Raw genomic sequence first — 22,538 nt, forward strand, 5'->3', positions numbered from 1 at the left:
AATAAAAAAAAGACTATCTAACATCTTGTCACAAGAGGGGAGCAAGACTTCTCTTTCATTACTACAAGATGAACTCAGAAAAAACTACTCGTCTCCACCATCTCCTCAGACGGGAATCCCAGTTTCACATATACCTCCCAATTCTGTTCCATCAAGACTGTGGTGTGTAAATAAATCAACTCATATGCCAAACGCTGCAATGCCAAATCCGCCAGTAAACGCGTCTGTATCACTGAATCCAAAGACGTTTTACTATTCTGCTCTGCACAAGCTATGTCTGCTTCCATCACATCACACTGCGAAATTACAGTAGCCAGCTCGTACACAATTTGGCGAATTATAACTCCCTTCTCATTCTTTGTTACAGCCACAGTAGGTGCCCCAGCAATTTTCTGTAACGAGGCTACACCAAGGAGGTCAAACATTATCTCTAGATTCTTTCGTCCCCAACAACGCTGTTGTATACGTGTTGTGGGCTCTGGTGCCATAGGAGGGAGAAGTACGGTGATCAGTTGGCTAATGTACGCACGAAATGTCCGCTCTCCAAGATTTGCAGCTGGATTTCCAGCAGGTGAAAGAAACAGTGACTCCCGAAGGACCGGATTATTAAATGAACTACACTTATTACTATCATCAGTATTATTACTATCATTCGTATCAATACTACTACTAGCTTTGTCATTCGTTGTACATAAGAGACGAAGAAGTGCTGCCAATTCTGCCCGTCGTACGACTGCTTCCCTATCAAAACCATAGCAACTACTCATATCTATCAAGAAGGGGTCTGTTGAAGTTGATGATGATGAAAATTCTAGAAAAGGGTGAGGTCTTTCAGTATTCATAACAGAAGCAGGCATAAAACTCTCAGCCTCGTTCAGTACAGCGGCAGGATCCCATCTTCGGGGGTGAATTGCAATTAAACGAACAGCCGCCTGTCGCGTCACATGATCCCACCAGGCGCAATGACGTATTGCCACCTCTACAGGTTCACGACAAAGATGACAATAATTATCTGGCGTAACAAACGCAAGTTTTGATTCATTAGGTGGGTCGTAGATATACCCACAATTATGTGGAAAAAGTGTGTAGCGTGGCCATTGTGGGCTTCCTTCTGGCATCTTTGATCTGCTACTCAATCCATAATGATTTTTTCCCTCTGAAAAAAGTTGGAGATTTTGTTGCAGCCAACTGAGTTTCATCTCAGATCGTGCTAATCCGGTTTTGCCTTTAGGTAGCTCGCTTGCTGCGCCAAGGTGTTCATCCACACGTACATTGAGAACAGGAAATCGTCTCTGTGAAGTTGGCAGTAATGATGATGGTGCTGATGATGATGATGATGTTTTGGTGAAAAGTTCATCAAATGAAATTAGTCGTGACTGACGGTGTAGAGGTGAAGGTGTGTACAGTGCAGGTGGGGGCATGAGAGTGTGAGACAGCAGCTATAATGCTCACATACATTCACCCTATACTAATACTATTACGCTCACTAGTGTATTTATATATTTACAGGAAATAAAAGGGAAGAGAGAGAGAGAGAGAGAAAGAAAGAAAGAAAGAAAAACAAACAAAACTCAGGAGATGGAATCAGAGGAAACATCATTCGTTTGGTATTCGACCCATTGAATGCCATAACGCAACTACAACTGAATACAGAAAAAAAAGAAGTGATACAACTCAAAGAGTTGCCTTCAAGGAAGTGATGCAACAGAGAGAGTGCATAATAATGCATTGCATGTCAAGCATTTTTTTTGTATATTTTTCTCTCAATTAAACATATTTTTTTTTTTCTGTTGTTTTCCCCTCTCAATTTCTCACGTCTTTTTTTTTTTACTCCATTGTCACAACATTTGCTGTTGTGGCCAATACAATTATGTACATAGGTGAATAACTCGTGGTTCATCTCCCTCACTCGCTACTGCACGCAGTTTTGTTCTCTTTTTTTTGTCTTTCCTCCTTTCTTTATTTCGTTTCTCTATTTTGTCTTCTTTGTTGCTTCGACTGAGAGTTGTTAACTTCGCCCAACATCGTCATCGGGTGCAACTGAGCCAGTGTGTGCCCACCCACTTGGGCTTCTGCTTATTTTTGGTTTTGCTCTGTTTCTCTGCGTAAATGCCAATAGCCGACGTTTGTATGCGGCGCTGTTGCGTAGTGAGAGAACCATAGGACTTGGGGCGCGGAATCCACCCCCAGCTGTTGGTACCGCTCCATCCTCATCTACCCCACCGATTCCACCTGCTACTGCTATCCCTCCAACCTCATCACGCATCCCAGCAACGCTGCGGCGACGTTCCATCTCACCCTGTGGGTTGGTATATTGAGACTGTTGAGCAGACATATTCCGGCCTAGTTTGCGCCTGATATTACTGGGAAGAGTTACGGCGTTTCCCGAAGCATTCGTTGCGTTTACTGAGCTTGCGCCTAAACTGGTTCCTGACTTTTCTGGGTAGAGATACTGCCGCAGTGCTTGCATGTGCTCCTCCTCCGACATGGGATTATAACTGTTGGCGTAGTTGTAGCAGTTGATGTTATCATTGTTACCACCGATGTTGACATTCATAATGCTGTTCGCTGCGCCACTGGTGAGTGTGGAGGCCCCTGCAATTTGCGGAAACTTGTAGGCATCGGAGAACTCGCGTGTGACGGATCGTCGTCGCACGCCTGAGAAGGCATTCGCGTAGGCGGTGGCGGTCGCGTCGGAGCGCGAGGGGTGTCGGTCGGCGGAACCGGAGCGGGTGAAGGCGCCATCGCCGGCCGGCCGCCACAACGCCGTGAAGGCGGCGAAGTCGACCGCCCGCCCCTCCGCGTCCCCACCGGCATCCCGCGCCATCGCGTCCACGTCGACGGCGAGGCCGAAGGAGCGGCAAACGCGCCGGAGATCCGCCACCGCCACCGCCCCGCCGCCCCCCTCGCGGCCGCCGAGGGCCACAAACGCCCGCAGCGTGTCGTCCCGCTCCTCCGGCGAGAACACGCCGCCGCCGCTCTCGCGGGTCTCCCGCCGCCGGGCCCGCTCCACCAGTTGATACTCCCGCTTGTAGAAACGGAGATAGTTGCTGAGATGCGTGACATTCACTTTGGACTCGTGGGCATCCAGCAGCAGCTGCAATTCCTCCTCCGTGGGGTACAGGCCAAGCTCTGCCAACACCACACGGAGGCCAAAGGTGTTGTTGATGTACTCGTCATGAATGAGATCAAAGAAGACGCTGCGAATGCGAAGTGTCTCGTCTAGGTTTAGTTCAGGCATGGGAGCCGCCGCACCACACTGCGGGCCCACAGGGAGGCTTTGCAGTTCTTTACCGCCATTAGGCGGAATGGAGAGGGAACACAATGTGGCACGGGGGACAAAGACCGCACGACCCCCCTTCTGGTTCGAAGAAGAACGCATCCTGTACAAGCTAAAGGGGTAAGAAATACAAGAAAGAACCGAAAAAAAAAGTCAGAAATATAAGAAATGTAAGTGTAAGGGGGAAAGTACAGTGGGGACATCAAATTTAAAAATCTCATATAAGAAATTTTAAAAAAAATAGTAATAAAACTAAAAATAAAAAAAGGCAGGAAGTGAACAATATCCCTAAATAATATTACGGTTTAATCATCCAAAAGGAGTGACATGGCTACATTTACGTCCCAGCCAGCTGCCTCCAGTAGCAAAATAGCTTTTCCCCTGTCAATACCTGTGAATGACATCAAGTTTCTCACCGCATTCTCATCCATCACACTTTCCTGTCTATTCCCACTTGTGGAAGAAGGAACGCCTGTGGTACTACCGGTTGTATGAGTAGGTACAGCAGATGTTGCACCTACTGCAGGTGTTTGTGCTGTTCCTGCTGATGGTATCCCTGTTGGTACACTAGATGAGGCCTCAGTACTCTTATTCTCCTTCTTTGATTTTTGCAATTCTTCTTCCCCAGAGGGGTTACTTACAGGAACCTCATGATCAGGAAGAAACGGAATTGCAGTGTCTTCTATGCGCAGACAGTTCTCCTTTAAGTCAATAGTCATTCTGTGACGCTTCAATTGGTCAAGGCCAATAATCAAATCAATATTATCATCCTCCAACACACAAAATGAACAAGGAATATAAAGGCCACCAAGATTCACCACTGCCATGTGAATATGACCGAGTGCTTCCCGTGAACCAACACCACGTAGGAGATACTTCCATTTGGTATTAATAAGTCGTGTTAGTCCACACTCTTCTGCTAATCGGGCACTAATGATTGACCTTTGCGCACCCGAGTCAATAAAGGCCTTTACTTTGTGTTGGTTAATCTCACAATTTACATATAGCATTGTTACTGGTATAAAGAGCTCAGGTGCGTATTCTAAAGCATTTGCCATATTTTCATCAACGTTACGGGTCTGGATATACTCATATATGCGTTGTTGTATATTCGGATCCTCTTCATTTACCGGAGGCCATCCTTTTTGTCCTTGGGCTATCCTGGAATTAAAAATTTGCTCAATACGTGCACGTGCTGCTCCAAGAGATAAGCGCTGTTTCGGTTTCGGTTGATGTACGGGTAATTGTGGTTGTGCTTGCTGCTGTTGTTGTTGTGATGGTGGTGGTTGTGCTTGCTGCTGTTGTTGTTGTGGTGGTGGTGGTGGTGGTTGTGCTTGCTGCTGTTGTTGTTGTTGTGATGGTGGTGGTTGTGCTTGCTGCTGTTGTTGTTGTGGTGGTGGTGGTGGCGACGATTCCTGCAAAGGTACTCGACGTACTGTTATCTGAGTCTCACTCACAATACCTTGAGCACTAAAGGTCTCACTACTGCACAATATCATACCATTAGGCGCGATGAGTTCCTGCTCATCCATTGGGATACCCATTTCAACCTCAAGGACCACCTTCATATCGTCAACAAGTGAGTCTACATCAACATCTATTATGCTGATATTGCCCTTCTCATCAATGCATTGGATTTTCACCATCTTGCTTTAAATTCAAAACTGTTACTACTTTCAGTAATTCTTTCAAAGTTATTGCGATAGTAGCAATAAGAACAGCAACAAAAACAACGACAGCAGAGGCAACAAAGGCAAAAAAAGAAGTTTAATTACCCACCCAAAATCGAATTCTCATACAAAAAAAACAAATGCAAAGAGAGTAGAATAATAATAATAATAATAATAATAAAAGCAAAAAGACACAAGCTGACACCGTACACGCACAGAAGAAACAAAAAAAAAGAACATTGATTAGTAAATAAAATATCACTGCAGCACTGGAAAAGGTAACAAAAAAGAAAAAAAAGTAAAAGTAGCAAGAAGAAAAAATATTTTTATGAACCTTCTTCCACCTCCACGACTAGCTGCGGCGCCTCGCGCTTGAGCTCAGCAAAACCTCCTAGCAGAACAGAGACATGAGGAGTGCCCGAACGCACCAATTCTAATGCGAGTAACTCTGTTTCCTCACTCTCACGTTGTCCAGAACCTTGTGTAAATAATACAATATGAGGAGACATTGTATGCTTCTCAAAAAAGGCAGAGGATTCACTAGTTTCATCTGCTGCAAACATGCTATTTGAAGTATCAGATGATAAAAATGGTGGAAGAGCTGCCATTGCTATATTGCGTATTTGGAGAAGCAGCTCTGTAGCCAAATTTGTAATATGGCGTTGAGATAATGGTGCAGAAGCCGTAGAATCCGCATGAGTTGAGGAATTTATCATTGGAAAGAGTAAAGCCCCAATAACACGTTCCTCTGTAGGTGTTAGTTGATGTGGTAATGCCGCTGCTGATCTTCTCTCTGTTCGGAGATCCACAAGAAATAATCCTAAACGCACCCACATATGTTTCGGATGACTCTCTCTAAGTTCTCCTTCGGTGTTGAAAGCTTCAACAATTGTTTGAGAGTCTACATGGGAAATCTCACGAAAGCGTACCTTTTCACCCCACACTATTGAGTGATATGGCAGACACGCAACTGCGGGAGGTATAATTTTCAGTAAATTTACTGCATCTGATAATACAAGTCGTACATCAATGTTCTGAATACGACTTAAGGTCAAGAGACAGACAGAGAGATCATTACCGAGAAGTCGATCTCGGTGTTGTAATAGTACTGATAAGCAGAGTACTGTTAGGCAGTGTGGATACTTGTCACTATAAACGAAGAGAAAATCCCATAGCAAACAAACTTTCCCTACTGGCAAACCGTGTGCTAATAGAGTGAGAAACCAACTTATCGCAAATAATTCTGGACGACAATCAACCTCATCAAAAAGATGAACAGCCAAATGGGGATCACAATATCGTAGTAAAACAGCAAACTGGTGTAAATGATCCTCCATACTCCGAACTCGCAGAGAAACAGAAGAGACAGCGTCATGTGGAATAAAGTGTTCTGTTAGTTGCTGCAATAATGCCACTACCAGTGGTTCATTAGTGAAACTAACAGAAAGAAGAATGGCACAAACACTATCCATGCCTTGCCAGTATGTGAGTCCAGGGTTCATTAAAAGCCATGCCTTAATAACACAACGAAGACGTTCATGTCCCGCTGCTGATGCTAATAATGGATGGTATTGATGACAACGCGGAATATCCACAGATAATTGTCGATCAGCGGCTGAAGGAAGTGAAGTGTTTAGTGCATAATATGCAGTCCTTCGTGCAGCATCGGATGGTACTTGCAGTAAAGCTCCCCAAACATCTCCGCGTATAGTTGCAGGAATTGGTACTTCTGTTGTCTTTCCAGCAATATGGGCATCTTGCAAGTATTGACAAACCAGCAAGGCTCGTTTTGACATTGGTGTTATTAGCATAAGACTACGAAGATCGGTTACCAACTTTAGTTGATCCACAATATTCAAATCCATTGCACGAATAACTCGTTTTGCACTTGATAAAAGATTCACTTTCCCGACAGGTTTTGTTGCTGTTGTTCTTCCTATCCCTATTGAAGATAAAGGAAGTGAATTTTGTTGTAACTGTGGTTTGCTACCAACAATACTATCGAGTGCGTTTATAGTAACAAAAGTGGATGCTGATGAGGCACTAAGGGACACCACATCTTTATGAAGCAGCGAGATAAGATCTTTCATTGGAAGAAAGACTTGTGAAAGGGGAAACACATTTAGTGAGTTATCCCTTTTACCATTTCCATCTTTTGGTGGTAAAGTATTGGCACGATATGAAAAGAGGGTACCACGTTCCATTAATCCTCGCAAAAACTCATCAAGTACCGTAACTTGTGGTATTTCATCACGATGCACTAAAGAAGTGTTCTTACTATTTACAACAGGATGTCCATGAGTTAAAACATTTTCCTTTGCATCATTTTCTGCTTTTCCTATTTGTAATGCCCGTCGCACAAGTCGAATAAAATTTTTGAATAAAACGGCCTGTTTCGCCTCGGCATCTTTTCGACAGCCCCCATCCGCAACGGCATGACGACCAACACTCAAACGCCATAACTGCATTCGCATTTGAAACTCCCAAAGGGAGAAACATGATGATGAGGATGATGAAATTTTATATGTATTCAGTGCAAATAAACTCTCATCCGAGTCATTCTTTAATGCGGCAGAAAAAAACATAGGATGTAAAGGCATTAAAGGAGTCATCAACTTGCTTAAAACATGTTCTGCGTGATTATTCCTCTTATGATAGTTATTCTTCTTGTCTTCACCTAATGCAATCGCGTGTGCTGATTGGAATGACTTCCAGCGCTCTTGATGAGACCAACGAAGACCATTCCCTGCAATTTCTCTAAGAAGTACGTTATCACTATCATTTTTGTATGTTTCACGAAGATAATGATACCACTCTTTTGCAAGCTCTTGTGGTGATGGTCCTTCTTCTTCTTCTATTTGAGGACTGCAATTGTTTTCTATCTCTTCATACACGTCTTTCAGTAGTAATAGTGAAAGTTCGTGAAGTGCTGCGTAGATAAAGTTTTGTGCTCCTTCACGCGGTATCTTGTGATATACCACTAAAATTTTTGCAATATCATCAAAGAGTGAAGATGTCGTCGGGTGTGTGGGATAATCTGGGTGAGCACAGCAACTCTTGTCGAGTGAAAAACCAGTCAACATAAACTCTATCGTTAAAACCGCTATATTCCATGCATCATCGGAATAGGTATGTGCAATAAATGTCCCTTGCCAGTCACTGTTAACGCCTTCGCCACGCAATCTCAAACGTACGAATTGCTTCGGTGATAAGTATGGCACCCGACAGACTTCAACATCCTCAACCGTTGTATCAAAAAACGGGGCATCGTGTATTAGTTTACTTTTGTCAGTATCATATAAAGAGTTATTTGGACCAATCGGCGTTTTACTGAGTAGTGGGGGGGAGTGTGCACGAAACCCTGTATGACTATTCCTAGATGCATTTATATTATTACCACTTGTCTTTGTTACTGGTGTATCCCACACCTGAACACGTAGAGAACGTAAAAAAGCAAGCAAAGGGGCACGAATCGCATAATGCCGAGATGTAGTTACACCAATACGATGCGGAAGCAATGGCCCAAATGCATATTCATCACTCTCATTATCCTCACTATCACTATCATTACTATTATTATTATTATTATTATCACTATCATGCTTATTCTCATTCTCTTTCCTTCCACTATTCGTATCATTTCTACAGAACTCTTTTTCTTTCGGTGTAAGGACACCCATCGGTCGCCCTCTTTGCCGCCACGCCGCACCTAATAATTCCCACAACTCACACCACAGACGCCGTACACTAAACATAGGCGGTGATCGACGGGCCACAACGCGGCAGTGATGTATACGACCAGCGAGTGTAAGCCGCACATCCTCCTGCAGCAGCAACCAATGATGATGATGGCGGAGAATATCCGTGGGAATGAGAAGGCCCCGCGCCAGCAGTCGCATATCCCGCAGGATTTGATTATATCGCACAGACTCGGAGAGTAGGAACGGCTGGGTCTCACTATGCTCACCATGCATGAGATCCGAGAGTTGCTCTTCGAGAATAGTAGATGGGACCGAAATTTTTGCATCGGTGTTTCTACCATTTTGTCGTAATTGCATGAGATGTAAGCGAAGTTGTGTTCGTTCCGTTTCGGTCTTTTCTCCATACTCTCTAGCAATTAGAATGGCATCGCGGTAGTTCGCAAGGTATTCTTCAACCAACTTTGTGGATACCCTCATACTAGATGCGTACTGCCTTAATCCATGGGGAACATTATAGGTAGAAAGAAGAATAATACTAATTCCATCATTTAAGTTAGGACTTTTCTTTAACTGAGAAGCATGATTACTGCTTCCGTTTTTGCTTACTTCTGTATTCATGTCGCCACCTTTACCCTCAATAGTTTTGGCGAGAGATGGTCTCACGTTGATGTAGAATGTTTTTGCAGTTGTGATTCTTCACCACCACTACCCCTACACCACCGCTCCCACCTACAGCAGACTTGCTTTAAAAGCCAAATAGGGAAAAAGAAAAGGAAAAAGAAAAAAAGAGAGAAAGTGCATGAGACATTTAAGAAAAGAAGGTAGGAATAGAAAAAAATAAAAATAAAGGCAAGTAAATTATTAAAGAAAGAATAAATAGACAAGCAGATCGCAAATCAAAAAGAAAAACGGAATGAAGCAAAGGGAAGAAAAAAAAAAATAACAATAACCTCCATACAGACACAGATAGCTGTCATTAAAACGCTTGAATAAAAGGGACTAACAATGGTGTTTTTGTTTTCTTTTACGATTTCTGCTTTGCAGCCTCTTCTGACTCTGCCTGTGCGTCTGCCTCCGCCTGTAGAATCTCTTTCCATTTCTGTGCCACCAACTTCTTGGACTCAAAGTACACATTTACAATAAGCGTCTTTCGAAACGCCAGACTTGTGTTCAGCACCAGTTCATCCACTTCCTTCAGAAAATCTTTTAACGCATCCTTTGCCAGCATAAGTGCGACATCTGGTTGCGTGATCTCGCCTGAGAGCAGCGGCTCGCGTCCAATTTTTGACAGAACATTACTGAGCCGCCCATCACTCACATTATTGAGCAGCAAATTGTTCGCGGCCGCCTCCACCTGCGGCAGCATAGACTCCGCCACAACCGTCACATCGCCCCGCACGCGCCGCAGTGCACCGGCCCGCACTGTGTCGATAAACGTCTCTTTCAATTCCTGCTGTTTGCCCGGGTGTTTTAATTCCATGAAACTCGAGCAGCGCAACTTGAGAATCGTCGCCACGTTGTGTTTCTCCACCGCCGGATCCCCACGACGGACGTGGCGAATCACAACGCCCTCGGCGAGATTTCCCTCGAGTGGATAATTCCCGAGTCCAAGCAGGGCGGGGAGGGGCGTGAAGAAGTTCTCCACATCAAAGGCCAGACAGACGTCCAAAGTCCCCCGCACGAGGGCCTTGGCGTACAACAGGTTGGGCACTTTGGAGGAAAACTCCACAAACTCATCATAGCCGAGTAAAACAAAGTCCTCCTCTGCCCCGCTCACGGAGTATTTAATGTCAAATGCAAAGAAATGTAGTTCAGGGCTGTACTGCGGAAATAGTTCACGTTGAATTTGAACTCCTGCTATTGGGAATCGTTTCCCATTCGGCATGGTGCACCACTTTTCACTCTTGGGAACGAGTGGGTGCTTATATTTTGCACCAAACAATTCGCCATTGAGCACAACACGTCCAATACGACTTAAACCATATTTCTGTTTCAGTAAATCACTCAAGATACGAATTTGTGCTGTAAATTCATCAATAAGAATGTGATAACCAAAGAAGTTTTCGTTAGGGTCCATAATCCCACTACGTTTCGCGAAACGCACAACTTCTTTATCTCCCTGATTTATAAGATAGATACCAAAATTCGTCCCATGCACCTTCTCACATGCCACCCATTCCTGTGCACCAAGACCACTCTTGTGAATTGCTTGAATACGACTTTCGCTGGGCAAATCAATTTCAACGTAAGCTGAGAAATCGCTCTGATCAATCGGCAGCGGCATGTAAGTACGTCTCGAAGTCATTACAGTCACATTTCTATCACCTGTGAAGCAGTTGCTATAAGAAGTCAAAGTGGCCCCTCGTCGAAGTCCATTCCAAAGAAATGGCTCCACCCTACGTGCAATTATTCGGGAAAATGTCATCCACAGAGTAGATCTTTTATGCTTCCTTTTTTTTTTTGTTGTTTCTTTCCTTCTTCTTCGAAGGAACGGGAAAACGATACCAAATAAAAAAAAAGCACAATAACAATCACAGTAAGATTCATCATAAAAAAAAAATGAGTGAAAGGGAATACATCTGAACCAGAGGATCAAAATGTGACGTCAATCAAAATAACATCACACACTTCGAAAAAAAGAAAATAACAATAATGGCAATAAAGGGAAAAAAATAAAGGAGAGAATCAAAGAACAATGATTCCAAGCAAACAAAATAAATAATAGGAAATAATATATATATATATATATATATATATATATATGAGAAAGAATGTCAAAGTATAGAGGAGAACCTAGCTCGACACAGACTTCACCTCCCAAAACTTCACACGCCCTCGAAGACACAGTGAAACCAAGAAATGACTACATCCAGCACCACCAACGGTGCATCGAACTGTCATATCTGTGTGTAATACTACTGCTGTGGTTGGCTCATCAGCCAAAACAGACGTCTTTAGTCGCGAACTGACGTGTTGACTGCTATCATCTTGAATGATAAAATCATAAAAACATTCCTGGATAAATGGAGCGTCTTCGGACGGTGGTGGTAAGAAACTCTCTTTCGATTTTTCTTCTACAACAGCATGATAGAGAGGCCAAAAAGAACTTCGTCCATCATATGATGTAGCAATTAATAAATAAGCGTCTGAAACAGGCAGTAAACATAAATCCCCTACCCAGGAGCGATGAAATCGACGACGCTCGAGAAACACCAAATTCTCACCTGTACGTTGTGAACTATTGCTCATTAACAATTTACCAGGCACTGGACCAGATGACATTGTTTCCTCGAGGAATGAAAACGTACGTGTAAACTTACTTTTTGATCCTCCACTAATTTGTAGAAACTGATAAACCATCAGACTATCATCTTCGCTCGTGACGACGATGAGGTCTGGATACAATGTGAATTCAGCAGAACTTGCAACCCATTTAATGGCTAAAAAGTCACCAGCTGTATTATTGGCAAGTGCAACTGTTCGGCATAACTCCACTTCCAAATTAGAAGTCTTAACAAGACGTAGCTTTCCACCATCACAGTTAATAGCAACAACTCTACTATCCTCACAAAGAACGAGGGTGTTCGCTGAGATAAATTCAATATGAGAAATACGATTATTATTCTCCTTATCCTTTTCTTTTTTGTCTCCCTTTTCTTTTGATTTTTGTTTGTTTTGAGATGAGGAAAATGCGACTCCACGTGTTTCTCGTTCTTTAGGCCATAAACGTAAATAAAATTGAGGTGTCTGCACTGCAATTCCCTGAATAGGTCGTTCTCCAAATGAAGTAAGATGTCCATTCAGACACGCTCCACTCATTGTTACGCTAATAAGAAGGATATGACCGTTATCAAAGCCTGCCGCAAATACAGATGGTAGAACTCCTTCTGCAGTAAGAGAAGGAACAGTGAAGGTCTTCGCATTTCTCATCTTTGAGGAACAGGCACGATCAATCACCACCGCAAGGTGTTTTTCAATACCACATTCAACTTCTACAATACACGTTACTGCCGCACTAACTACCTGTTTCCTTGGTACATTTGAACCTTCTGAATTGAGGTTCCAAGACACACCACCTGAGAAGTTAAGACGTTGTATTATTTTCCCTTCAAAAACACTAAAAAGAAATAAATCTCCACTTTGATTTCCAAAAAGCAAATAAGGTTCTACCGCTATATGGAGTGTGGCAACATTTACTGTATCAGTTCCAACACCATTCACTCCTCCTTCCAGATGAATATCCTCAAAATTCATTTCCACACCTTTTGCTAAATTTGGAAGAGCACCGGCGATTGATGATTTGCGAGTTGTCCAACTCTTTTTCGCCGGTTTTACCTCCGCCCCATGGAGAACTTGAGGTGATCCTCCTGCTTGATATCCAGGTGCAACGTAACTCTCCCCAACAATTATGCTAAGAAAAAAAAGAGAGTGAGCCGTAATCCTGCGTGTTGATATGGCAGCAGTGATTGATTGAAGCGGTGTTGTAGAGAATATCTTTCCATTCTGATGTCTTACACCATATGTTGAAAGATGATTAAAGCTATTAGCAGTAATCAGTGTAGTTTGAATGGGCATATCTCCATTAGATTCTTCCCCAGATGGAATCCCTGTCCCTGGCGGGGGATTAACTGTCTCTGAAGAACCAATACCATTTTCTTTCTTAGTATTATTGTTATTGTTATTGTTATTATTATTACTACTAGTATTATCGCTGGATTTAGTAGTATTGTTGTTAACTTGAGTCGTACTATCCTCTGTATGTGCGTCATTTGGTTCAAACTCTAAAAGAATTTCATTAAGACGTGCAGATGTCTGCACATCGCAAATACCCTCTGGGCACTGACGCAGACGTTGACTAGTAGAACTTGGTGCAAGTCGAGGGAGAACTACAGCAGAAGAAGAATTAGGACTAGTAAGAATTGGGCCTGTCGCTGGTGTGGGTAATTTCTCTGCAATACGACTATTAAGAAGATGAGAACCTCGCCTCCATATAACACGCACTAATGGTTCCCCTATTGCAGGAATATCGGAGGAGTTGGGAGATGACACAATGGATGATGGATTAGCTGTATTCATTTCCTTAGCAGATTCACGCGGAATATCTGATACAACGATCATCTCATCAGGTGGAAATGTGATGCCATTTAACGAGGGATTACGCAGTTCAACATATGCTCCATAAATAGCATTACACCCATTCCCTACGGTTGTAGAAATCGGGTAACCCGAATGGGTATAGGCACAGGTGATCAAATTCACAAGGGAATCTTTGATATTAAACTCTACTGCAGTAGATGTTGCAGGGCCGGTTGTGAATGATGTTAATGAGGGTGGTTCACAGTCCTTCTCAGCTACAGTAGAATTTAATAATGTATAATTAGTACTAGCATTAGCAGCAGAACTGTTTAAATGTACCTTAAAATGTTCTGTTTCCAGAATAGCACTTTGACTACTGTGGCTCTGATTCATTTCTGAATTGTGATATGTATTACACTATCGCTATAAATAATAAATAAATAAATAAATAAATAGTTCTGTCCTTTTGTTGATAACTCTAAATATCACAAGTTCCTTACTTATTTTTAAACTATTTCAAGAGCCTTGGGGATCAGAAGAAATGGGAACATAAAAAAAAAGTAAATACAAGAAAAAATAAAAAGAGACTTTGAAAAACGAACACATCAATAGCTAAAGAAAGTTTTCTTTGCTCCTTTTCTTCTCCCATTACGAAAAAAAGAAGAGAACAAGAAGTAAAAAACAATGATCAATTTGTATTATTTTTTCCTATTATTTTTTTTCTGGTGTGAAGACAGATAAAAGAAAAATAAATCCTTTTAGACTGTTAAATCTACACCTTATCACCTTTTTTGTTTTTTTTTTCTTTCTTCTCGTGTTCCCACTTTCCCCACAATTGATGTACTATCTACGAAGGACGAATTATCTTTTCTTGACTCCCATCCGGAGATGGGGAACACAAAGACATAAATCCAAATAAACAAATAAATAAATAATAATCATAATAATCAATAAAAATATTTATTTGTTTATTATTATGATTATTATTTATTTGTTTGTTTATTTAGATTTATTTATTTATTTATTTATTTATTTATTTATTTATTAAAAATGAGAAAAAAAAAATGAAAGACAAAATCAACCAAAAAAAAAGTCATACAAGCATGCACCGTAGATTTCATCCAAGTGAAAAAGAAAAAATGTTCCCAAAAAACTTTTCCATTTCCATTTACCGTTTTTTTGATAATTCCGTTTTCTTTTGCGCTTTTTTTCCCCTTGTTTTGCCCATCCCCCTAGGAAAAAAAAGATCAAGAGGGTTAAATAAAAAAAAACAGCAGCACACGCCAAATGCCTCATCTCAGTCCTTCTCTCTTGGCTTTGCATTACAGATATTTTCTGCTGTTTCCCCCACCAGCACATATTTCAGTTACACACAAGTTCACATATGTCTACACGTTTACAAGTATATATATATATATATATATATATATATATATATATCTTTTGATTATGTGCTTGGGCAATGTATTTATAAATGAGCGTATTTATGTGTGCTTATATATATATTCTTCCTCTAACCTACAGACCCTTGTAGTATGTGTACATCTGTACAGGGGAACCATCCTTGCGCTTGAGTCCCTGGAACGCCGGCTCCAGCTTCGTGGCGGGGATGTGCACCGTTGTGCTGAATGCACCCAATGCAAATGGGACGCCGATACCCAAACCGGCAATCTGCAGCACGGTCTCAGTGAAAATCGGGTATCCCCGCGCGAAGGCAAACCGGGCGGTGAGTGGGGCCATCATGAGTGTTGGGAGCACCATGGATGGAATATTCCACACCACACGGGTGACGGAGCACTTGGCGAGGCTGTTCAGTCCGGCCGCCTGGCTGTACCCCCGCACCTCGCCGTCCTCGTCCACCACCTTCAGTCCGCTGCCGGACGCCATCCACTCGTTCTTGCGCATCAACGCGAGATTCGCAATCGATGCGGCGGAGACGGCGAGGAACGGCAGCGAGGCGCGGATGATCGTCGCCTGCAGCGTCCCGCCCTTCACCCCCTTGAGCATGACGGTGGCGCCGAGGGCCCCGGAGACGGAGATGCCGACGGCCGCCGTGTAGGCCTTCACCAACTCCCCCACCGGCTGCTTGTCGGAGGAGCGGTTGGCGTAGTTCACCGCACTGTTGTAACTCTGATTGAACCACTGAATGAAGATGGTGCGGGGAACACTGCTGATGGTGCCGGGCGTCATCATGAAGGGAACAATGAAACTGTTCATTGGGAGAAACGCACACATGCGGAAGAGAGGAAAGATCACGTCACCGGATGTGGGGTGGACGCAGTTTTCAATCGCCGTGCGAGCCTTCCACAGTTCCTTGTCACTCGCAGACACCTTTTCACCAGCGGCAACGCGGTCAAGCAGAAGTCGCGACTTCATCAATGAACGCTCCGTCTGTAGGCAGAGGAGAGGGTTGATAGATGATAGAAAGTAGAGCGAGCGGCCCAAGTAAGAGTCCATGTCGTACATGGGCTTGGTAAGAGAAAACGGCGGGTAGGAAAACATCTTTCTATTGTAGGGTTATTATTTGTTTTGGGGGTCGTTGATTGACTTACTTGCCTTTTTCTTTTTTTTTCTTTCTGAATTGTTAGCTTGAGTGTGGCTTCTGTATGTTCATTATAAAAAAAAAGGAAAAGAAATCAAATGAAAAGTAAATAAAGAAATACATATATAATGTTAGAGAAATAATAAAAGTAGGAGTAATATATCCATTGGACATGAAGATAATAGAGAAGCTTCTTGAAGTTTAGGGATAAGAAAATAAGTAATAATAATAGAGAAAAGAAAAAGAATCTGATCAGCCTCAGATATTCACCACTCAAACCATTAACCTTTCCGCTGTTATTATAGCTGCAGGAGAGTCCTTCAGCTCTCTACCCTCCGCCCATACGTGACGTAATGGAAGCACGCCATACATGTGTGAGATCGTTCCAAGGTCCCTCTGTTGGCATAGATTGCATAAACCGTTCCGCCTCCTGTACGCTATCCACAAAATTCATGTACACATGTTCATTTCTCTCTTCCTCAGCATTAACAAAAGTTCCAGTGTTACTTCTCTGCTGCAGTGCCCGTTGTCGTTTACGACTCTTTGCCGAGACAAATGAAAACGTTGCGGAGTCCTGCAGCGGGGATGTAAAAAGACGTACGGCAACCGTCTCTGGTGACTCCCACTGCATCTTTTCTAATATCCACCGCTCCACGTGGCGTACCGCAACTTCACCCCCTGTTAATACCACTAACGCATCACAATTACACACCCAAAGAATAAAACCACGAAGCAAACCATCATTTGCAAAGTTTCGTAATTTGCCCAAATGAGAGGGAGTGTAAATAGGAAAAATACGGTACGCACGAAACACAGGATTCTCTTCTGCATGACGATGTAAGTTGCGTTTACGTTTTTCAATTTGATGAGGAATAGCGGCAACATGTCGTTCATGATTTCGGCGTTGATGCTCAAGAAATCGTTCTTGATACTGTGAAAAAACTTTATTCTCAGTACTCAAAGGATTAAGTACACTCTCACTAAAGAGATTATATCGGAGATTACTATTGGAGAGACGATCCTTCACAGTTACAGTCGTTGTGGTAAGTGTATCACCATTCGTTACTACCTCTTGTTGTTGTTGTTGTTGTTTTTGACGTGCCAGTCTTTTAGCACGATCACGCTCTTCCTTAGCTTTACGTAGACGTTCTCGACGTTCCGCCCGTAATTCATCGCGTGTCTTCATTACTTTCATTACTATTGGTTTTTCCTCATCCCGGTGCATATAATACTGTGAGTAGTGTGTCTCTGGCAACACCGGGCGATACACACGATCCATTCCACCGCCCGCAATGTTTGCGGCACCGTATCGTGGTATGGATAATGCCCAGAGATCCCACGGCTCAACATCGGGAACTCCATCGGCGAAGAATTGATCCAATAATGAATACGTGATATTTGGTGCTATATCCTTCTTTTCCGAATCATCTGCCAGAGTTGTCGGTACATCACCACCACTGTGCAGGAGAGTCTGCAGTTGATGCTCATATGTCTTACGTCTGCTCTGATAGGATTCCTCTTCTTTTCGTGCCGCATCCTCACGCCAGAAAGCATCTATTAATGCTTTACTAGCACCACTGCTATTACCACTACAAGTATTAGTACTACCACTACCACTGTTATTGTTATTAGTGTTAGTGTTGTGCCTCTTAACAGAAGCGTTGCCTACTACTACACCAGCAGCAGTAGTGGATAGAAGTACTGCATTATTATCGCTAGAGGCCCCTGTGCCATTTCCTACTCCTGGCGTTATTGTACTTCTTGCGGCTCCACCAAATCCTAAACGACGTCGTGGTAATGTACGATGGGTGTATGCACTTAGTCGTGGATCTTGTGCTTGTTGTGCGGGTGTTACTTGTTGTTGTTTTTGTTGTTGTTGTTGAAGTGTCGTGTCACTTTGCAGTATTGTGAGTGGTGCTATCGGCCGTGTGGGGGCTGCAGACTTTGCCACGGCTGAGAAGTCAATAGCGTCGTCATTGTCAATACTAATTGGATGATGTGGGGTTCTCGTGGGTGGCATTTATAACAGGAAAGAATACCAAGACTACAGAAACAAACTATAAATAGTAATATTTCTCTTTTTCTTTCTTGTCTTTTTTTTTCTCTCTTTTTTTGTGTTCTGGTGTTTATGATTTTCTTTCCCTCTTTGCGAGCTGATTACTTCAATCAGCCTCCACGTCTGTACTCGCAGAGGGTGTAGGGTAAATTGGGAGGAAAGAAAAGTAGAAAGAAAGAAAGAATATGTGCGAGTGTATCTAAATCAAAACAGCAGTTATGAACAAAAGACACAAAAAAAAAAATGAAAACAAACGATACAAACCCACACACGTATGCTCAGGTGTCACACAAGAGGAATGAGGAATCTCCGTAAAGACCTCCCCGGAGACTCTGTATTATTCATTCATATGCGTTGTGGTCACAAGTCACGATCAAAATCCATGAAAACTCACGGCGTTCCCTTCACGATAGCATTTAATGCGAGACCTTTGCGATGTCTGCATTTACTTTTGTATTTGTTGATGGAGATGAAGAAGACGCAAGCATCTCATCGATCATTTTGTACCATTCCCCAAGTGTAAGTGGAGTCATATCTTTATGGGAATGAAATGGAAAAGATGTAAAGATACCCTCACGGGGATGAATTGCATTATTGTTATCCGTCCGCCGCTCACTTGGCACCCCTACAGGAGCAGTAACAGTCGTACTATTATTATTATTATTATTATTATTATTATTATTATTATTATTATTATTATTATTTATTATTATTATTAGTACTAGTACTAGTATTAGTTACAGCACTGTTAAGACTAGGAATAACAGATGAAAAAGGATCTTTCCTTGTAACTTCCACAGTCATCTCACCATATTCATTTTCTTCTTCTTCTTCTTCCTGTTGCTCTTGTTGTTGTTTTTTCTTTGTCAATTGAAGTAAATGTTCCATCGCTTCCGTTGTGAGTCCAATCTCACTCTTCATTAAATGAAAACTCGTCTTTGGAAGCCCCAACGACAAACAAAGACGTTCCACACATTTGCTATCCAATGAACTCGGCTGTACATCACCTCTATCAATAAATGATATATTTCCCGCAATTCCACCGTATTGTGTAGAGAAAACAGAAAAGGGTAATACAACAGAGAATCTCTCATCTTGTGTTGGACGTGGAAGTAAATAAGATGCGAGGGAGATGTCGACTGCCGTACGCATTTCTGTTATTTCTGTTTCCGTTGGATGTTGGACATCTAATGGGGCTGCAATGAGATGTAAACCCAACGTTACACTTGTTGATATCATTGATGTTGTTGTTTGTGGTTTATTTCCCTCTTGTAGTGCCAGACGCGCTCGCCATATTAACCGTCTATATTCTCGCAAGAGTAGAAATAAGTAATCCGTCTCTATCTTTGTCCATGGTGGGTCTCCACCCAGTAAACCCTTATGGGATAACAACTGTGGATCCAAACACTCCTGTAGAAATTGATAATTCCTCTTATTATTATTATTATTATTATTATTATTATTATTATTATTATTATTACTGTTCGCAAGCCACTCCTCTTTGTGGTTCACACTACAAGGTAGTGAAGGAAAGAAATGCCACGATGATAGATTGTACCGCACTTCCGCATGAGCGTGTCGTACTAATAACAGTAATAACAATAATGGTGAAGAAAGACGTGAGGTTTTTCCGCCAAATGCTCCCAATCGCAGAAAAGATTCATGTTTGTACAGTTCAGTAGTAGTAACAGTAGTATTTGTTGTTGTTATCCTTCTTAATGATGCTGATATGGCGGTAATAACATCCTGCAAGTGTGAGAGTGCACGTCTTTGCCAGAGTGTAGGAGATTGATCTAAATAACGAACAGCACCTGCAATGATAATATCACTAAACCAGGTAGACTGTTCTACATCACCTGTTAATATACTGTTATCATCATCATTACCACTATTATTACTATCATCTCCACTAGTCCATAAAGGAATATCAAAAAGAGAGAGTTTCTTTTCACCTTGTTTCACCGTCTTCTTGTACACGTGACTAATCCTGCTACTACCGCCATTCCCTCCCATTGTTTTCCTGCTATTTGTGCAGTTGGCATCAGCATTCATAAAACTCCTCGCTGCAGTAAAATTCAATAGTTCATTATCATCATCCTTCTCTTCGTTTCTCGCATAGCGTAATTGCTCTTCCATAATCATATCACTCATTAAATTCACAGGTGTATAAGAGAAAGGAAGAGGAGGAGACGACGACGACGACGTGACAACAGCGGTTTGTAGTACACGACTCACCACTAGAGTGAGTCTGGACAACTTTCCTCTATTGCTATTTCTATTTGTATTACTATTACTACTATTATAATTAATTTGACTGCCATTGTTTTTTGGTGTTTCTTGTTTTGGTGTTATGTGTGTTGCTAAATGATGCAGTTCTGCGTTAAAAGTGAGTCGTATCCATTCTGAGAGAAAACGATACAACTCATCCACCACACCGCAGAGACGCCGTACGGCAATCTGCTGATTTGTACGCTTTCCACTTATTCCTCTTTCTTTTTCTCTTTGTGTATTTGCAGTGATCGTAATAAACTCCACACATGTTGGCTGTTCACGTAGGAACTGGGCAATAGAGTCTTCTCCTTTTTTTCTTCGCACGTTAGAAGCCATACGATCATCCAAATTCCAAAACGAATCGTCATCATTACTGTCAATATCATTAGTATTATCACTATCACTATCACTATTACTGTCATTGCTTGCTGAGAATGTTTCTTCTCGTTTATCTTCCCTCACAGTGTGTCCGCCACGATCAGCAAGAATACCCAACAGTAACCGCAATCCTTCACCATCACGATTCTTGTCCCGTGGCACAACACTAATATCATTATCATCATCATTATTGTTATTGTTATTATTGTTATTGCGATTGTTACTATTGCCTGTCAGGAGTTCCACCTCGAGGGCAATCAATAAGGCACAGAGTGTACGGATAAAAACCATAATCTCCGCTCTTGACATTAAAGCACACAAAAGTCTCTGCAGCCACGCCCATCCCTCTCGTCTCACTGAAACATTATTACATTCTTCTAATTTTTCTTTAGTGATATATCGATGTATCCACGCAGCGAGACGACGACTCCCGCATAAATCACGTATTGTACATTCAGGTGCACATGCCATCGCCACAAGCACTGCATGCTCCGTCCACGGGCGAAGAAGTAATGGAGACGTGTACAGAACATCTGCGAAAACTTCTAATTCAATTTTCTGTAATGGGCATTGTTGTTGTTGTTGCTGTTGTTGTTGTTGTTGATTATAATTATGCTTTACATTTGCGGAAACTGTATAGCCCATGGAAGGATGAGACCAATACAACATAAACTCTAATGCATCCTTTAGATAACATGTAAGCGAGATCACACTTCGCTGCCTCCCATATTGAGAGAGAAAGATCTGCATTAATTCCACAACGAGAGGCAAACTAGAAGGAAACGTTAAAGTAGATGTAATAAGAACACGTGCTCTTTGTAAACGTCTTTTTCTTTTACTATTTAGATCCAATGGCATTTTATCTATTACCTCTGTTGATTGACATAACAAACTTTCAAACAGCTCCTGTGCTAAGGACGTTAAACGAATGGATTCTACTTCCGTGGTGTTTGTCTCCGAAGCAAAAGATTTGATAGAACCACTTTCCTCCCCTCTTCTTTTCATTCCTGTTTTTGATTGTATCCCTCTTCTTATTCCAGCTGTTCCTGCATACTGTATAGTACTACCATTACTACTACTACGTGTACAAGTACTATTAGTACTATTAGTACTATTACTATTACTATTAGTATTACTAGTAGTAATAGTAGTAGTAGTAGTAGGAGCCGCAAGAAGAATAGTGTCTCTGCTTGGAATAGCGGCCACACAATAAATGGGATGAAGAAACACGAGTGGCTGCGGGAGACGTCGAAGTGCCCCAACGATGAGAGAACTCACATCATGGGCCGCAGAGGCCATTCACACATACACACAGTTCCTCTTAAGAGATGCGATACGCAATGGTGATAAAGAAAGAAAGAAAAAGAAAAGTATAGAGAAACAATCACGTGGAGGCAAAACGACGTTATGAAAGTGGTGAAATGAGCAGAAAGAATGGATTTGTAGGGTGAGGAGGGGAATTTATTCGTTAAGGGAGAAAAGAAATGTTTCCTCCTCGTTTTATGTGTTTTTTTTTTATTTTTTCTGACACAAGCATGTAAGTGAGCATGTTTGTTTGGATAAC

General features: G+C 42.1%; 8 protein-coding genes across 11 annotated transcripts; all 8 read right to left on the reverse strand.

Moving 5' to 3' along the window:
* Positions 1–74: 74 nt before the first annotated feature.
* LSM04_001232 (uncharacterized protein) lies at positions 75–1,421 on the reverse strand (the record flags this gene model as incomplete). Its single annotated transcript, XM_067333140.1, has 1 exon — positions 75–1,421. The coding sequence occupies one exon, from the start codon at positions 1,419–1,421 to the stop codon at positions 75–77; it is 1,347 nt and encodes a 448-aa protein (XP_067186018.1).
* Positions 1,422–2,008: 587 nt separating this feature from the next.
* Positions 2,009–3,382, reverse strand: LSM04_000298 (uncharacterized protein; the record flags this gene model as incomplete). The annotated part of the gene is made up of 1 exon (XM_067333141.1): positions 2,009–3,382. One exon carries the CDS (start codon positions 3,380–3,382, stop codon positions 2,009–2,011), a length of 1,374 nt encoding a protein of 457 aa, XP_067186003.1.
* Positions 3,383–3,585: 203 nt separating this feature from the next.
* LSM04_001579 (uncharacterized protein) lies at positions 3,586–4,926 on the reverse strand (the record flags this gene model as incomplete). The annotated part of the gene is made up of 1 exon (XM_067333142.1): positions 3,586–4,926. The coding sequence occupies one exon, from the start codon at positions 4,924–4,926 to the stop codon at positions 3,586–3,588; it is 1,341 nt and encodes a 446-aa protein (XP_067186025.1).
* Positions 4,927–5,276: 350 nt separating this feature from the next.
* LSM04_005873 lies at positions 5,277–11,076 on the reverse strand (the record flags this gene model as incomplete). 4 transcript variants are annotated; one of them, XM_067333143.1, is made up of 2 exons in its annotated part: positions 5,277–9,309; positions 9,680–11,076. In XM_067333143.1, the coding sequence occupies 2 exons, from the start codon at positions 11,074–11,076 to the stop codon at positions 5,277–5,279; spliced, it is 5,430 nt and encodes a 1,809-aa protein (XP_067186112.1). The 4 variants fall into 4 exon arrangements, with proteins under 4 accessions (XP_067186112.1, XP_067186114.1, XP_067186113.1 ...); XM_067333145.1 differs by lacking the exon at positions 9,680–11,076 and having other exon boundaries at positions 5,277–9,269; XM_067333144.1 differs by lacking the exon at positions 9,680–11,076 and having other exon boundaries at positions 5,277–6,287.
* A 368-nt stretch (positions 11,077–11,444) lies between these two features.
* On the reverse strand, positions 11,445–14,120 carry LSM04_005841 (uncharacterized protein; the record flags this gene model as incomplete). Its single annotated transcript, XM_067333147.1, has 1 exon — positions 11,445–14,120. The coding sequence occupies one exon, from the start codon at positions 14,118–14,120 to the stop codon at positions 11,445–11,447; it is 2,676 nt and encodes an 891-aa protein (XP_067186108.1).
* Positions 14,121–15,245: 1,125 nt separating this feature from the next.
* Positions 15,246–16,193, reverse strand: LSM04_005283 (Tricarboxylate/iron carrier; the record flags this gene model as incomplete). The annotated part of the gene is made up of 1 exon (XM_067333148.1): positions 15,246–16,193. The coding sequence occupies one exon, from the start codon at positions 16,191–16,193 to the stop codon at positions 15,246–15,248; it is 948 nt and encodes a 315-aa protein (XP_067186095.1).
* A 404-nt stretch (positions 16,194–16,597) lies between these two features.
* LSM04_004447 (protein of unknown function DUF1115) lies at positions 16,598–18,289 on the reverse strand (the record flags this gene model as incomplete). Its single annotated transcript, XM_067333149.1, has 1 exon — positions 16,598–18,289. The coding sequence occupies one exon, from the start codon at positions 18,287–18,289 to the stop codon at positions 16,598–16,600; it is 1,692 nt and encodes a 563-aa protein (XP_067186085.1).
* Positions 18,290–19,024: 735 nt separating this feature from the next.
* LSM04_000108 (uncharacterized protein) lies at positions 19,025–22,273 on the reverse strand (the record flags this gene model as incomplete). Its single annotated transcript, XM_067333150.1, has 1 exon — positions 19,025–22,273. One exon carries the CDS (start codon positions 22,271–22,273, stop codon positions 19,025–19,027), a length of 3,249 nt encoding a protein of 1,082 aa, XP_067185994.1.
* Positions 22,274–22,538: the final 265 nt, after the last annotated feature.

The sequence above is a fragment of the Trypanosoma melophagium genome (genome assembly GCF_022059095.1).
Source record: "Trypanosoma melophagium isolate St. Kilda chromosome Unknown ctg8segment0, whole genome shotgun sequence".
Classification (NCBI taxonomy): domain Eukaryota; phylum Euglenozoa; class Kinetoplastea; order Trypanosomatida; family Trypanosomatidae; genus Trypanosoma; species Trypanosoma melophagium.